The sequence below is a fragment of the Amblyomma maculatum genome, chromosome 11, assembly GCF_055883805.1.
Source record: "Amblyomma maculatum isolate TAMU_Amacu chromosome 11, ASM5588380v1, whole genome shotgun sequence".
Lineage (NCBI taxonomy): Eukaryota > Metazoa > Arthropoda > Arachnida > Ixodida > Ixodidae > Amblyomma > Amblyomma maculatum.
In genome coordinates this window covers 61079748-61097783 of record NC_139354.1, presented here as the reverse complement: position 1 = coordinate 61097783, position 18036 = coordinate 61079748, and the positions used below count along the sequence as shown (strand labels likewise).

The following is an 18036-nucleotide window of genomic DNA, read 5'->3' as shown; positions in this document are numbered from 1 at the left end:
CGGAGAAATTTTACGAACCAAATTACAGCGCTGTTCTCACATAGTTGTGCAGCGACAGCTACAGGCAAATTGGCGAAATGTTATTAAAACGAATGAAAGCATCATCAAAAATGCGAGTTTTGGTTTGGTGCTGTGGTGCATGGCATTAGGGCTGCAATTTTGAATGCAGAAAGCAGCAAACACTCGAGCAAGTAGACAAACGGAGGGGGAGGCAGAGTTGGCTCACACGGATCTCTGCGAATTACGCAAGGCGCTCGCCGGAACCCGAGAGGTAGCCCAAGATAACGGGATTCTGGACTGAAGAAATGAAGCCATGGCATTCAGTCTATCAATTTCTTTATTTATATTTTGCATCATACAGTGAAAAAGGAGCCACGGGAAAAACCATTCGAACGCGGTGTGAGGTATCCTTGGCCCCATTCAAGAGGCACTGACAACGGCAGCAAAGAAAACACACATATAGATAGACTAAAAGTTAAATACGCTGCCTCAAATTGCGTGAATACTGCGCATAACTTACAGCCCATGAAATAGAGTACAGTGTCATCTGATGAGCCAGGCAAAGAGATATGAAAGATTAAGCTCGTTGATATCGATGTCTCAATTTATATAAATATTTAGTAAATTTAGTGAAATATTATGAAACATTTGTCGACCGTAATTAGTGCGGCTGGCTGAAACTTCTCAACATTTTGTTCATCTGGTGGTGTCGACTGATATAGCTGGGCATTATCTGGCAGTGCATTTAAGTGTATTCTTCTCGCGCTAATTACTAATGTATAATTTCCGAGACAACCTATCCTTTTCCTCTCTCGAAGCCAGTTGTTCTGCATTTTTTTTTCTCATATTTTTTGAGTTGCTCTATCGGAATGCTTTCTGAACGTGAACAAATAATGCTGGGGGACACGAAATGTTTGCTTGAAAGGTAGGATACGATATATAGTGTGAAGGGTTCCCTAAAGACCTCATCGATGCCATTTATCAGATGTTCCCAGACGTCTGTGCTCCGGATGGCCACAGCATGGGCTGCGAGAGTCTGGACGAAATCATGCGCCGCAAGTTGTCCAGTTTCCCCTTGACCAAGGAATAGCTAACCGAATGGGCCAGAAATCTGCGCTATAAATCAAAATGAAAAGTAAAGTGTCGACAATAGTTATCAAGAAATCGCTGAGGCATCTTAGTTTTCACTCTCCACACCGGATAATCTTTTTTTTTCTCAAAAATAAGTCACTTATGAACAGCAAAAAAGCAAACAAACATAACAAGCACTTGCTGCACACGCCCACCAGACACCTTCTCGCTTTTTCAAGCACAAAAATGTGCACGCTTGTAAGTGACCTGTGACGCTACTTTTCTGTGCGCAAATCTATTTCACGTACGCCGGTGGAAAACATGGAAAGGTTCACATGCTGCAAGTGAGCAAGATAAAACAACATATCATCGAGACTGTAATCTTGATAAGGGCTTTGTGAAGAGAAAACAAAGAAATGGGGGAGAGCAAGTAGTGCTGTCGAAGTGGCACAGAATTTTCTTCAGCTCTGACTGCTGGGACGATGGAAGGCGGGCTGCCTCCTAGAAGAATGAGCTACACGCTGGTCGGATTCGGCGCTGAGCTTGACTGGAGACCACTTAAATTTTCGAGACCCATTCCCGGTGTCCTGGTCTGCAGTGCCTGCGGTCTGGTGCGCATAAAGTATTCCCTGCTTCCTTGCAAGCACGTGCTGTGCGGATACTGTTATGAGCAGTGTGCAAACGACAATTTAGTCATCTGCCCTCTGGATGGCCTGCAGTGTCCTGATGAAGCCATCAAGTGGCCGGACGTTCCCATCAAAGAGCTGTTCAGGAGCGCGGTAAGCCGCACTGCTGCTTTTCGCGTTAGTTAGCTTGAATGTGCTGAAATTAGTCCTGGAACGTTATAGGTGAAAAAAAATATCTAAATGAAAATTAAGAATGGAAGAGTGCCATCGAAGGGTCTTTACCAGCCGCAGTATTCGCCCTGGTGCACTTCTCTGCGCGTATTTTATCTTCGCGTCCCGTGCCGTCTGGCAGTCTTTCAATGCATGCAAAAGTAATTCCCGCAAACTACCAAGTAACATTTATGGGAGGCACATATGGTATTGCATACATATAGCGTTTAACTGCCCGTAGAAAATGACTATTCTGGCGAGCTTACATGAAGACTGCAGCAATTTTGACCGGTAATTATCGTGAACAGACAGCGCACAATGCACAGGTGCCTTTTGTTTTGCAACCATTTAAAGAAAGATGCTGCCGCCGCGATCGGGTTCGAAGTCGCGCACTCAGTCATAGTGGTGGTGGGTCTAATCATTGGGGAACTGCGATGTGGATTGGAACATATAAGCGATGCCAGCTTTGCTTATCGAAAATTATTTTTTACCAACGTTATTGGTGCATTTGCTTAAGAAAATCCTTCGTCATACATGAAGTAACCTCTTCTAATTTTAATACCTATTATATTGCGTTTAATTCCCCCTTTTGAAGCGGATTTAATGCTTCGAAAAAGGAAAGCACCACTGGAGATGGAACAGCGAATTTAAAATTATGGCTTGTTGATTATTTTTTTTCGCCTTTTTTATGCTCGCGTTTTTTGTAATCTCCGGCATGATAGGGACTGTTTTTCTTATTTTTATCCTTCACTATGGCCACATTTTAGATTCTCTTAGAGGTGAGTTTACATTGAATATATCTAACCTAACATGCGATTATTACGATTTGCCGTTCACGACTGTATGATTTGCTTTAACGGGGGATTTGTTTTTTCGTTCTTCTGACGGAGTCGGCCTTCGCTGCTTCAGGGCGCTGCAGATCGATGCATCGTCTTTGTCTTAGAAAGAAGTCTTTAAGTGAACAGTTACCTCTACTGATTGATGCGCTGTAAGCAGCACAGATTTATAATTGCTGTACGAATACATTTACGTGTTTAATTTTTACTTGCAGGTTGCCTGCTGGAACAAAGACAATGGATGCACTGCTGTTGTGGCTGTTTCGAACATTTTTCAACATTTCCAGCTGGAATGCCGACACCACTCTTCTCTGTGCCCAAAGTGTTCAGCACCAGTTCTTTGCAGCGACATATGCGCGCATCTAAGATCGGACTGCGCGCTCAACAAAATTCCTCTTTCATCGGGAAGCGCAAGACAGACTGTATGTCAAGACGAATCTGTTGGTTTTACAGCTTTTAAAGGAGATTTAGAGGAGCAGGTATTCGTTGTGAAGGAACTTGAGGAGCAGTCGTTAAGAGAGATCAACACGCTCAAAGAAATCTCGCAGGATCTCAACGTTTCTACGCAAGAGATCAGGCAAGAACTGTTGCAAGCAGTAGGGCAAAGCCATGACGACTTAGCGGTAACTTTGCACGATATCGCCACATCCAATGATCTGCTTAAAGCCTGTGTTATGTCAGGCACAGATACAATAAACAGTCTCTTGAGTAGGCTCAGCACGTTACAGGCAATGGTGAGCAGTGCGCTGGAGACTGCTACGAGAGAGAGGGGTCAGAATATGTCATGGTTGGCAGCTGCTGTCACTAATACCTACGCTGCGGTAAAAGAGGATGGTCAGATGGTGCTGGACCGCATTACCAGGGTGGGCCGAAACGTTGAATTACAAGCAGATTATTGCAATTTTTACGTTAGTGGTGTCAAAAGTCTCGTAGACGATGTGGAACTGCATGGATCCGCTACTTACGAAAGTAGGCGGCTGTATCTACGCGGCTACCTCATATCCCCCGGTGTTTGTCTCAGAAAAGACGTGGAATCTGTGAAGGTGTTGGTGATGCTGAAAGTTCACAGGGGTGATATGGATGACTTAGTTGTGTGGCCACTGGAGTACACAATACGATTCAGTGTTGTTCATCCTTCCAGCGGTCCTAAGCGGCAATTCGAAGTGAAGCCGCCGCGTTCAGCTGAAGAAACTCAAAGACCCATTGGCTTATGCAACGGACCTGTGTGCTTTGGATTGCGTTCACTGGATCTGGGCGAGCTCATTCGCGATGGCTACGTCTACGGAGACCAACTTCGTGTGCAACTAGAGCTGCTGCTTTGAGGCGCAGTTTCATGATGGGGCCCAATATATTTCTCTAGGTGGACGTCTTCTGCGAGTGGTAGGTAACTGTGCTAAACTGGAGCAATATTTTCGTTTTTAGTTGGATGTGCAGCAGTGATTATACGAATGACGAGATGTGCGAACGTCGTATGCCTCTTCTCTGTGACATATAATAAAATGTAGATGGTTGTTATCTTTATCTTTTAGCCTTTTAGCCGCACTTTGAACGAAAAAAGTAAAACGTTTACTATGAAACAGAGTAGTATTTGTCTATTAGTCGCATGTTCTGCTTACAATCCGAAGTGCCACGGATCGAATCCACTATAAACCTACTTTCAGCGAATGAGTTTTTTTTTCTTCAGGGTACTTTGTACCACCGTCTGTTAATGTAGTGGCCCTGCGGATGATTTTAGGACCTCGCAGAGCCACGCACATCGCACACGCCAACCCGGGCCTGTGATGTGTCTTCCACGTAGCCTCCGGTGCAGCTGTCTAATCGGCTATGATGTTCCCTGATTGGCAGAGGAGTTAGTTTAACAAATTCACGTGACCTGAGCAAGCGTTGATTTGTTGGCGGACCGTGAAATGTCCCGAGATCACGTGACCTTTCTACGGATCAGGCATTTCTGGGACAGGCGCAGCCTGCCACCGGGCTTTTCTCGAAATTTGCACTAATTCCACTGCAATATTTTAAGGCGAAAGCAGCGCAAGGCTTATGGAACGAAATCGCGTGCGCCAGAGTTACCCGCGGCATCTGTGCGTCAGATTTGTGTATGGAATCTGTGCATCGGATCGGTGCGCTGATGTGTCACTTGCTGATAATTGGAGTGAATAAAGAAGGAATTGAAAAATGAAAACGGTTGATGATGATTTTTAATGAATGAAACTTATACGATAGTTATCGACAGATGTAATGAATAATGACGGTGAATAATAAAATGATCATAAAATTACTAAGATGACTACGGAACGAACAGTATGTTAAAAAGATGACTACTAATGACCGCATCTGACTGAAAATGAGTAAACATGCTTAGCTAAGAGCGGTAATGACTAGGCATGACTGATCATGAGTACGGAACCACCAGTATGTGAAATGAGGACTCGAATGGCCGCAATTGACTGGAAATGAGTAAATACGCTCAGCGATAAGGGGTAACGACAACAAAGACTAGGCATGACTCAACATGACTACGGAACGACCAATATGCCAAACGACGACTTGTAATGGCAAACAAAGAGAGGAAAATATGACAGGAGAGAAAGGGCAGCCTTTCGCCTTTATCCTCTTAAGAGATATAGAAGAGACCCTCTAATATTGTATTCTTATTCCTCCCGTGCGGCATAGTCTATGCTTCGAATATTTTGCGGCTTACTCGGAGCAGTCGGCATTGGCCGCTCGGGTTCCCTCGAAGATCAATATTTAAAACTTGCATTTCGTCTCGCGTACTGCTCGGCCTCCCCCCCTCACACGCAGAAAAGGCACCAATTCAATGTTGAACAGGTTGTCTGTTGCCTTCCACTACAGTTCTGGCCTGCACACAAGAGGTGAGTTATGCGGAAACAACTGGAACGCGTGCGGTCTTACGCTGACTCATTTGAACCCTAATTTAGTGCTATGGCTATTCTAGCGTGGGTGGCAACCCGTGGCAGCATTGCACTAAGCCGAAGCCACCTAAAAGCATGAAGGCTTGCGTGCTCCCTCTATCATGTCACGCATATTGACCTAGCCGCCATTCGCTTAGACGCTCCCGTGCAAGCTGGATGAGTGCAATAGTTGAACAGCGCAGCTGCACAGTAAATATTCTGCGCCTCGTAATTAGTTACACTGCGTTAAAATGTGACGATCCCTGAAAATGTGAACTATTTTGTGCATAATAATGGGGGAGCATGAGAAATGCATCGTATACTTTCAGGCACCACATGTATACATTTCAGGCTACTGGTCAGGAAAAGACGGAGATGAAAAACGAAACAGCACAAACAAGACTATTTTAACAGTTACAAATTATTTACCAAATGCCAAAATGTATTCGTATACACACTGCCTCAGACAAATGTGCTATAAACTTTTCAATTTGCTCTTCTGGGCATTTGCTGCCCTCATAAGCTGTCAGTGTATATTTGTGCATGCACTGTCTTAAAGTTGTTGCCCAGCACCGTGACAGGATGATGGCCATTACTGCAAACTTCAACATCCTTGTAATCTGCAAAGCAGGCGTTCAGTCAGAGCAACAGCACGTTTCTGTAGTTACCTGCGGCCTTAAATCTGATGGACTTGTCTTTTGTTGTTTGTCTAATATTAGTAGTGCGTTAAAAAACAGCGTTGATTACAACTGGCTATGGGAACATCAGAGCGCCTCTGATTAAGCTTGTTTTGAGAAAATTTCTCTCAAGTTACAGTTTTTTGATCAAGCTATCAGCGGGGACTTGGCACGGCAGCTTCTTCATGGCTGTATGGGCACAGAATCCTGTTATATACAGGGTGTCCAGGCTAACTTAAACCCCAGGGGTAAAAATGAAACGTTTTAGGTAAGTCAGGACAATCCTTTGCATACAAGCCGCCTGGCGCTCCCCAAGCAATTTTGGGCCCTGTATTAGGTAGTAATCAGGATAATTTTTAAAATACTGAATACTGACTTTAGCTAATAATATGAATTTCAAAGTGGGAGAGCACCTTCAGGAGCACCCATTTCACTTAATTGCGGTAAAGATGGCCTTACATGTATCTTTTTCCAAACTTCAAAGATAGTCCGGGAAATACAAAACTATCATGTGATGCTCATTCGCGCGCCAGGATTGTGGTGCTTCCAATCCTGGTTCCAGCGGAAGGCTGATATGTTGGCAATGGTTGCAGTGAGCCCGACGTGCTCGCTTTTGCGCTGTCACGTGCGCCGACTGGTGGACGCGAACGAAGAAACCACCTCAGTCAACGGCCTGCCGTAGCGAGGAGGCCGTGGAACCACGGCCTCAGTGATTTAGTTCACTCAAACCACTATTGGGAGCAGCAGAATACTGTTGCGCGAATGCGGCAGTCGAATGCGTCGAATACGAATGCGTCAAGGATTAAAATGTTTAATTGCTGCCGTGTACAGCTGAGTGCTGGTATAACGACGGAGTAGAAGCTGCTCCTCCATATTAGATAGACCTTTACTCGGGCGAGGGTAAAGGCTATGGCAAGATTAATAATATAGAAATATGTCTTTAATAGAATACGCGGGTTTGAATTCGAGACCCTGATCTAGGGGGTCGAGATGGGAAGCCCGAAAAGAAAGCGCGCGGGCGACGGCGTCGGCTGCCTCATTCCCTTCGAGACCTATATGAGCAAGAGCCCATACTATATTCCGGTGAGCGGGGTCCCCGGTATAGGTGCAATTTTAAAGTAGTTGGTAGGCTAACCACGGCAGGGCGCATGAAGCATACATTTATTTCTTTATAGGAATGGAAAGGCGCAGTATCTTTCTTAACTTTAGGTGGACATCTGAAAGGCTACGTGGCGAGCACGTTTCAAGGTCAACTCAAATGCGCAATCTGCGCAATCTCTGGCACCTGATTAAGCCTGAGCCGTGCGCCAGGTTTCGTCCCACTTTACTCTTGCCATGCCCGTCCAGGTCATATTATGGTTTAGAGGAAATAAAAGGCGTATCATTTGTCCCACGTCTGCGCGGACACCTCAGCCAGGCCGTAAGGGCAGTGAGGAAGGTGGGAGTGAAAGAAGAGAGAAAGATGTGCCATATGAGGGCGATGGAGTAATTTCGGCCAACTGGGAACGGGGTCCTGGCCCTGATGGGGCTGGGTAGGTCACTGCCGCTTGCGACGGAGGCTAGCCTGCCACCGAATTTTAATCTTTTGTAGGCCGTCATTGCACCCGCCACCGCTTCGATGGTGGTGGATGACGGCTGTAGCGGCGGGCGTCTTTCTCACCCTCTTGTTTTTCTTTCTTCTCTATTTTCTCTCCTGCCTGCACGAGGCAGCGAAGGTGGCTCAGTTACAGAGCCAGTAGCAGGCCCGTGCATTTTCTTTTTCTTCTTCCTACAGCCGCAACAACAACAACTGGGGACCTTCAATTCAACGTGCTCGGACCTTGACAGCACGCGGACGCCTTTGCGTTTCGCCTCCATTCGGTGCAGAAGGTGCAGGTTTAAAGATTGACTATAGTTAGTTATTCGAGCAAAAGGAAGTCAGCGTTCTGTCTGCTCACATTAGCTTTCCAGCATGCAGGATGTGGCGCAGCGAGACTGCTGAGTCTGCGGCCGCAGCGGCGGCTTAACTCTACATGCGGGGCACCTGCTGCTCGACGCATGCGCAGAAGCGGCTCCAGCTCCCTACGGCGCGCGTCTTTCTCTCTTTCTTCTTTTTCCTTTCTTCTCTATTTTCTCTTCTGTCCGCACGAGGCAGAGAGGTGGATAAGCTATAGAGCCAGTAGCAGGCCTGTGCATTTTATGCGAAGCATATTAACGTAGGTTTCGGGCCTTCGCGCGACGCCCGGCTGTGGCCACCATTGACCCTGAAGTGGGGTCACGTGACATGACGTCACGTGATGACGTCACACCGTCTGCAGATGGGGCCTCATATCGCGCCGTCGGATGTCGCCCGGCGGAGGCTCCACGCTTCGGTTTGCGCCGTCGCACGCGACGCGGCGGCGGCGCCACCATCGCTGCATCACGTGATATGTGACGTTACGCCAGGGATGAAGCGGCGCGCGCCCGCCGTCGCGTCAGTCTCTGTTCCCGCAACCGCGCCAGCGTCTTTGCGCCGGGCGTGTATGCGGTCAAGATGCCTACGACGATTAACCTAAAACCACGTCTCCGTTACTTAGCCCCATCCACACTGAGGCAGCTGCTTAATATGCTTCGCATCCACTGGGCTTAACCTTGATAAGCCTCCAATTTTATTTTCCTTCTTCCTACAGCCTTAACAACAACAGATCTTGGTTTGACATGGTGCATGAAGCTTTCGCTTCAAAATCCGAGCAATGCGCGGCACTGATGATGAGCAGCTGTAACACGGTAGTACAAGCGGCGGCTGCCAGGGCCTTATGACTCCGGTTGACCTGCCTTCATACCCATTCCCTCCGAAGTTATTATTAATAAGCTTTTAAACTATATCTGTGCTTTTAGTGGGATAGCACAAATTCTTAATCAGGCGGGTTTGCCAGTCTGCTGTTCGTTGTAGGTGTTGGCAGGCCGTTTGAACCCAATTCGCCGATTTTTAGACATTCTTGTGAACCCTGTTTAGCCTAGCAAAGCGAGATCGAACTGGAACCTAAGTGAATTAAAAACTAAAGCAAAGTGCAAGAGCGTCTAAACATGTAATAACATAAGCATTCTAAATAGCCCATCACTACTTCTCTCAATCATACCCGAGGAGTAATATGACGTTTACAAGCGAGACAATAGCTCCACCTCGGTTCTCATGAACTACATATATTTTCCAAACTGGACGCATTGTATAATCTTGTGAAATAAATTTACTGATTTCATCCGCCGCATTAAAAATCACCACTCCGGCTTGAGGGAAGAGAATACTCTCTGCTTAGTACAGGCTTTTGTGATCAGTCGCGTAGCCTATAAATGCCGTTTTTCTTCTTCATCGTCATCATCAGCCTGACTATATCCACTGCAGTGTGAAGGCTTCTCCCATATTCCTCCAATTAACCCGGTCCGGTGATAACTGCATCCATTGACCCCTGCGAACTTTTCATCCACCTGCCTAACTTTCTGCCATCCCCTGCTACGCTTTTCTTCCCTTGGAATCGAGTTTGTTGATATCGGTTATCCTCTCCTCGCATTACATGTCATGCCCATGCCCATTTCTTCTTGATTTTCACTAGAATGTCAGTAACTTGAGTTATTAGTGCGTAGCACTACTAGCCGCAATCACAGATTTCCCCGGTGTCTGTCTGAAGCCGCACTCGCTCTCTCTCTCTCTCTACGTGAACTTAAAGTGGAGAAAGACAAGGAAGCGAGTGGCTGTTTCTGGCCCTATGGGGCTGGGACTGGTGGGTCGGCACCGCTTGCGGTGGAGGCTGGCCTGCCACCGAACGTTTATCTGTTGTAGGCCGTCAATGCACCCACCACCGCTTAGGTGGTGGACGACGGCTCTTCTGGCGTGCGTCTTTCTCTCCCTCTAATTTTTCTTCTCTATTTTCTCTTCTGTCCGCACGAGGCAGCGGAGGTGGCTCAGCTACAGACGAGTAGCAGGTCCATGCATTTTCATTGCCTTCTTACAGCCAGATCAGTAGACAAGGAGGCGACGCGCGTAGCACAACTAGCCGCAATCAGATTTCCACAATGTCTGCCCGAAGCCGCTCTCTCTCTCTACGTAAATTTGAAGAAGGCGTTGGCCCCACCGGCTTCTCCTCTTTGCCCCGCCGGGGTGGCACAGTGGTAAGACGCCCGACTACTGTCCGGAATTCCCGGGTTCGAACCCGACCTCGGCGGCTGCGTTTCGATGGAGGCGAAACGAAGAGGCGTCCGTGTGCTGTGCGATGTCAGCGCACGTTAAAGATCCCCAGGTGGTCGAAATTACCCCGTAGCTCTCCACTACGGCTCCTCTTTCTCTCTTTCAACTTTCACTCCCATCTTCCTCCCTTTCCTTACGGCGCGGTTGCGGTGTCCACATGTCAGACATACCGCGCCTTTCCCTTCCTATAAATCAATCAGTTTTTTTTATAAACCAATTTACAATTTTTCGCTCGCTTGCGTTTTAGCTGAGCAGGCGGAGACGGCATAGATGCTCCTACTGAGAGATCGCGGGCGTGTCAATTGCGAACGCCGAGGCCCAGATCACAAAATTTTGTTGGTTTATCTGCCCATTAAAGATCCGCTGGTGGTCTAAATTATCTCGAAGCCCTCCACTGCGCACCCCTTTCATTCCTGCCTTCTTTCCAATATGTTGATGTCCCGTAGCCAATAAAAATAAATGTGACAAATACAGCGCCTTTCCTTTTGTGTAAACCAATTATTATTCACCTGCAATAAAATGTAAAATGAAAACAGCACCTTCCTCCTTGCTCCGCCGGTGTGGTGCAGTGGTAAGACACCCGGCTACTGTGCCGGAGTATCCGGATTCGATCCCAACCGCGGCGGCTGCGTTTCGATGGAGGCGAAACGAAGTGGCGTCCGTGTGCTGTGCGATGTCAGTTGTTGTTGTGGCTGTGGCTGTAGGAAGATGGTTGGTTGGTTTGTGGGGTTTAACGTCCCAAAGCAACTCGGGCTATGAGAGACGCCGTAGTGGAGGACTCCGGAAATTTCGACCACCTGGGGTTCTTTAACGTGCACCGACATCGCACAGCACACGGGCGCCTTGCTTTTCGCCTCCATCGAAAAGCTGCCGCCGAGGCCGGGATTCGATCCCGCGTCCTTGGGAACAGTAGTCCCCATACAAAAATGGTCTATGTACTTCAATGGAAAAGTTTATGGTCAGCTATGTCTATTTATGGAATTTTATAGTCGGCTATAAAGTGCCATTGAAATATTTATAGGCAGCTATAGAAAATTCTATACCACTTTGTCTATAGCTTCTGGACCATACAAAATCTCTTTAGCTAACTACAGAAAACCATGTGCCCATGAAGCTATAGACTTTTAGTCATAGAGTTATCTTTAGCTGTCTATAGAAATTTGAATGGCTCTAAAACTACAGACTGCAAGCCATAGAATCAGTTTTAGCAAGCTATAGAAACATTTATGCTCCTGGAGCTATAGATTATTAGTCATTCAGTTATCTTTAGTTGTCTATAGAAATTTGAACTCCTCTAAAGCTACAGACTGCAAGCCATAGAATCAGTTTTAGCAAGCTATAGAAAAGTTTATGCTCCTGAAGCTATAAAATATTAGTAATACCGATATCTTTTTGATGTCTATAGAAATTTGAATGCCTCTAAAGCTACAGACTACAGGTCATATAAGCTGCTTTAGCTGGTTATAGAAACGTGTATGTTCCTGAAGCTATAGACTACTAGTGATACAGTTACCTTTAGCGGTCTATAGAAATGTGAATGTCTCTAAAGCTACAGACTTCAAGCCATATAAGCTGCTTAGCTGGCTATATGGAACAGTGTATGCTCCTAAAGCTATATACAATTGGTCATACAGTTATCTTTAGCTCTCTATAGAAATTTAAATGGCTCTAAAGCTACAGACTGATAACCATATAAGCTGCTTTAGCTGGCTATAGAAAAGTGTATGCTCCAGAAGCTATTGACTAGTAGTCATACAGTTATCTTTAGCTGTCTATAGAAATGTCAATGCCTCTAAAGCTACAGACTGCAAGTCATATAAGCTGCTTTAACTGGCTATAGAAAAGTGCATGCTCTCGAAGCTATAGACTAGTAGCCATACAGTTATCTTTAGCCGTCTATAGAAATGTCAATGCTTCTAAAGCTACAGACTGCAAGTCATATAACCTGTTTTAGCTGGCTATAGAATATTGTATATACCAAAAGCTATAGACCAGTAGGCGTACACACTTATATGAAAGTACATATATCGTCGGTTCGAATCCCTCGCGCGACTTGTACTCTAGCTTAAGAATTGTGTGCTGTATGCAACGAGAAACCGTATGCCATCAACTACAACGCTGTACGACAAATGGATTACGTCACAATCTTGGCATAACTGGTGGGAGCACTGCCGCCGCATGGAAGTACGCCTGCAGTGAGTACCTCCGATCCATGATGGTCTTAGTCGTGGGGACTGCTGTCCAAATTTCAGTTGTTTAGGCATCGAATTGAAAACAAACGTCCGAAGATATAGAGCATGACACACATGCACATACACACTTGCGCATACACAAACACACGCACGTACACACATACACGCGCGCGCGCGCGCGCGAATTTTCTATAGCTGACCATAATAAATGCTAAAGACTGCAAATACTTAAATTAGGACACCAGAATGAGTCCACAGGTTAGAGTTTTATAGCAGGCTATTGCTTTTCGGGCCAAATATCTATAGCCGACGATATACAGGATTTTCTATAGCTGGCCATAAACGTTTGTATGCGACCATAGAAAATGCTTAAGACTGCAGTACAAAGGGAACCATAAGTCTATAGAATAGGTTAAAGGCTTCTATAGAATAGATTATAGAAAAACCTAAAGACTACCATAGGAACGGCTATAGCTTTCTGGGCCAAATATCTGTAGCCGACCATACAAAGAATTTTCTATAGCTGACCATAAAAGTTTATACCTGACCATAAAAAATGCTAAAGACTGCCGTAAATAGGGGGCCATAAGTCCATAGAACAGATTAAAGACTTCTATAGAACAGACTATTGAAAAACCTAAAGACAGCCATAGAAGCGGCTATAGATATTTGGGCCAAATTTCTATAGCCGACCATACAAAGAATTTTCTATAGCTGACCATAGGAAATTTTTGTATGGGTCGAGCGCCGTAACAGGAAAATAAAATGCACGGGCCTGCTACTGTCTCTGTAGCTGAGCCACCTCCGCTGCCTCGTACAGACAGAAGAGAAAATAGAGAAAGAAAAGGAAGAGGGAGAGAAAGACGAGCGCCGAAAAAATCGTCGTCTGATCCAAGATCAGCTGAAAGCTGCAACCAGCCGATACCTGCAGATTTCGGAGGTGCGAGCATTTAGTAGAACAAGTTTATTATGCAAATCTGATGACTTGGACTGCGTTGCTGACTTACTGCATTGCACTACATTTGCCTCATTGCCTGTGAAGGCATTTATTCCAGAACAGCTTGCATGCGTGAAGGGAATAATCCGCGCGGTTGATTCATCCGCTGCGCCAACAGAGATTCTTGAGGACCTTCATGAGGCCGATGTTGGTATCATGTCAGTGTACCGTTGTAGCAGACAGGCTGGAGGCTCACGCTTACCAATGGAGTCAGTAATTGCCACATCTGCAGGGTCCTGTTGCCCAAGTGAAAAAAAAAATGTTTGGCCAATTATATATCGTGTTGACCGTTTGCATCCTTGACCATTACAATGCAAAAACTGCTGGCGTTTTGGGCCAAAGCGTGCAAGTCGGTAACGCGCTGCCGCGTTTGTAGCGATGATCATGCTTCAGATCACTGCGCATCTCAGTCTATTAACTGCTGCCTTTGCCAATGCAGTCACACAGCGGACGATCCCACTTGTCCAAAGAGGGCCGATGAGCAAGCAAAGTGTCCTAGATATTATTCAACGCGACAGGTGCTCGCGCGCAGAAGCTTATGCCCTAGTAGCAAAAAAAAAAACAAAGTGCATACGCAAATGTTGTCCGCACCTCAACTCCTGATGTTGAAGCAAGCTTAACAAAGTCGATTGTTGCTGTAGTAGAGAAGGCTGTTGCTGGGGTAATTGATCGCTTGATTAATACATTCAGCGATGCTTTGCAACAAGTAATTTCCGCGCAGGCTGCATCCGCGTCTTTAGATATTCTAACTCCGTCTACCTGCTCAATTTCCTATAAAACATTAGATAACATTCAACCTACCTCCTCTTCTGCGTCCACGCCTGTGGAAGCAAACAATACTGACTCAATCCCTATTTCTACCGCATGTCAATCAGATGTTGAGATGGCATGCCCATCTCAGAAGCGTCATGCTTCCTCTTCTCCCAATAAATCGGAACATCCGCATCTCAAATCTAAGAAAGGTACTCAAGAAATTGCAAAGAAAACGGATGTGTAGAAAGAGGCTGTTGCGGCCTCATTTTAAAGCAATAATCATGGCAGGAATCTCTGTACTCCAGTGGAATTGTCGCTCTATCTTATCTTCTTATCGACGACCTTCAGCACCTTATTCTTAAAATTACCCTTGATATTATTTTACTGCAAGAAACTTGGCTCTCTCCTAACCGTCCTTTCACAGTTAAAAATTACCGTGTTTTTAGAGCTGATCGCCCACACGGCAGGGGCGGAGGCTTGTTAACATGGATTTCAACAAATCTAGTTCATCGTGCTAAAGAGGTTCATGAATTTATTGGGCCTGATTGTGAGATACTTGCCGTTGAGTTAATTGTCCCGCAGTGCGTCCCGGTCATAATTGCAAATATCTACTTTCCCACAGGCGTCCGTAGGACAGATTGTTTAGAAGCTTTGCTGACAATTAATTCAAATGTAGTTTTCCCATCATGTCATATGGGGTTTCAGAACAGACTATAGTGGGCAGTTACTTTGGTCTTGGTTGTCTAGAAATGATGTTCAATGCTATAATAGTCGCTTATACTTATATGAGAACAACTTCTCATTTAGCTATTGATTTAACATTAGCTACAAATGGTATTGGAGTATCATCGTGGTCTACAATAGACTTCCGTACGTCAAGTGGCCACTACCCTATCACTTTCAACATTGCATGTAATCCGATTAGGTCAACTGGTACATCGTGTAAATTTGTCAACATTACCCTGTTCAAGAAATGTCTAGGAGAGGCCTTCAGGTCATCTGCCCCTTCTGATAAATCGAATCGCGGTCCTGAAATATTGTCTTCAGTTTTAGACGCAAATCGGCGATCAGAGTTTACACTTCAGTCTGCCATTAAAAACAACACTCCTTCGAGATGGTGGAATGAAGATTGCGAAAAAGCCTATCGTCAGAGATAAGCCGCATGGAAGCGCCTAGCCCATAACCAGTGCCCAAACAACTGGATTAATTACAAATTTTTTGCAGCTTCGTTTAAAAGAACAATGTCCAAAGCTAAGGAAGAAAATGCGAATCTGAACACCTATTTATCTAACCCAGTCAACCGGAAATATCTCAATAGATACATGGAACGTACAAAAGTTTTGCCCTCGTTTAATACCACCCAGTCCACTGTTTTGTCTAAAAAAGACGAATTAGATCAATTGGAATCAATTGCCTGAGGCCTTGCGGCGCGTTTTTCAAGCTTGCACTACCTTTTCTTCGGCCCGAGTGCAGTTTGGTATAAACTTCAGTGAGGTAACTATATCTGAATTAATGTCTGTAGTTAATTGCCTGCGATCGGCTGCCACTGGAGTTGACAGAATATCTGTTGTCATGCTGCAAATACTATTCAAAGACTTTGCCTCGGACCTATTGCAGATTGTGAATTGGTCTTTGGAAAAAGCTTGGATTCCACAAGTTTATTGGAAAACATCGAAAACTATTTTACTACTTAAAGACCAGGAGAAAGGGTTTAATCTCGACAACATTCGGCCGAGTGCTATCACTTCAAATTTAGTTAAGCTTATTGAACGTATAGTCTGCTCTCGTCTCACGAATCATGTTCTATCCTTCCAAGGCTTTGGATTGGATTAGATTGGAATGGAATCCAAGATTGGATTCCGACAGGGATGCTCGATTTGGAACGCACACGTAGACTTAGAGAGTCGTATTAGGGTTGCCATGAGGCAAAAAGAGGTTTCAGCTCTAGTTACTTTAGATATTGCCAAGGCGTACGACAGCGTAGAATACAGCATTTTGCTTCATAAGCTAGCTGATCTACATCCTCCATTATACATCTTTGCGTGGATTAGAAAATTTTTGAAGAATAGATCATTCTTCTGCACAAAGAATGCATTAAATTCCAACACTTACACCCAGTCAAGAGGTGTATCCCCGGGAGCAGTCCTGTCGCCGTTATCGTTCAATATATTAATGTGTGACATTCCTATTCACCCGGCCGTCAAATATTATGTGTATGTAGACGATATAGCTTTTTTTGCTTCTGCCACAAATATTCAAACCCTATATAATTTGTTGCAAGATTATCTAAATGCCCTGGAGGTCTGGCTGGACAGCCTAAGGCTAACTTTAATGTCAACAAATTTGCCGTCCTAGTATTCCCACAGACGTCCCCCGTTAACATTTTCTTGTCTTATCATTCTGTCCTTATCCCGCAGGTTGATTCTATTAAATATTTGGGTGTTTATACGACCCACAGTTAGACTGCAGGCCCCAAATCAGAAGCCTTGTGCTTAAAGGTGAACGTGCCCTTGGCCGGTTGATAAGAATCAGCAATAAGAAATATGGTATGCGTCGGGACACTCTGCTCTTGCTTTGTAAGACCTATACGTACGACCAATACTTGAATTCGGCTCCCTTCTCTTTTCTGGGTGGCCAAGGTACAAGCTTGAGCCCCTGATTGTTTTCGAACGACAAATCAGGTCAATGTTAAACAAAGGCGAAAACAATATTCGATTAATCAACAGTCTGTGGCAAAAAAGAATTATTATGGCTTTCTTGTTAGATGAGGCGTCAAAGGCTGAGTTGATCGGTAGCGGCGGCCGTACAGATGAGGAGAACGATGCGTGGATCACTGGCTCAGTGAAACCCAGGATGCTTTTCCAGAGCGGCCGCGAGAGAGATCCGGAAGACTAAATCTTTTCAGAGCGCAGTGCTGCGGGCGTGCCGCGGTCTGTCATTTTATACTCTCGGCTGGCTGCGCTGTGCCCGCGTCAAGGACGCGTGGTCGCTGCCCCGAAAGTCAAGTCGAAGCCTGCCCAGGATGGCCCAGGTGAGCGGGCATATACCGTGCGTTCCGCTCTATATGTCAGGCAGGAGATCCCTCAACTTTCGCTGTATAGGTGAGGCAGTTTGTGACACAGCGGCAGGCTGATATTTTGGCGATGGTTGCAGCCAGCGCGGTGAGCTCGTTGCGACTTGCATCGTCACGTACGACGACTGCGTGAAGCGGACGAAGAACCTAATCATACATATCGGCCTGCCGCTCAAAGGGGTCGTGGAGCCAAGGCCGCAGCTGATTTCGTTCACTGAAAGCGGGATTGAGAGCAGCACAATCGTGGCGCACGAATGAGCCAGTGACGTGATATTTTTGTATTTCGTGGGATTTCTTTAGGACTTTGAAAAACGATACATGGGAGGCTTTCTTTATCGGAAATAGACGGAATTAGGGTTTTAGAAGATGCTCTCCAACTCTGCAAATCACATTTGTTGTCTAAAGGCAATAGTCAATAAATTATAAACATATAATAATTATTAATTAATTGCAAGACAAAAAATGACCTGTTATGCGCCAGATGGCTGGCA

At 45.5% G+C, this 18036-nt stretch overlaps 1 protein-coding gene across 1 annotated transcript; it reads left to right on the top strand.

Moving 5' to 3' along the window:
- Positions 1–1306: 1306 nt before the first annotated feature.
- Positions 1307–4905, top strand: LOC146173918 (uncharacterized). The gene is made up of 2 exons (XM_084583254.1): positions 1307–1850; positions 2959–4905. Exons 1-2 carry the CDS (start codon positions 1554–1556, stop codon positions 4063–4065), a joined length of 1404 nt encoding a protein of 467 aa, XP_084439380.1. The 5' UTR covers positions 1307–1553; the 3' UTR covers positions 4066–4905.
- The last annotated feature ends 13131 nt before the right edge of the window (positions 4906–18036 follow it).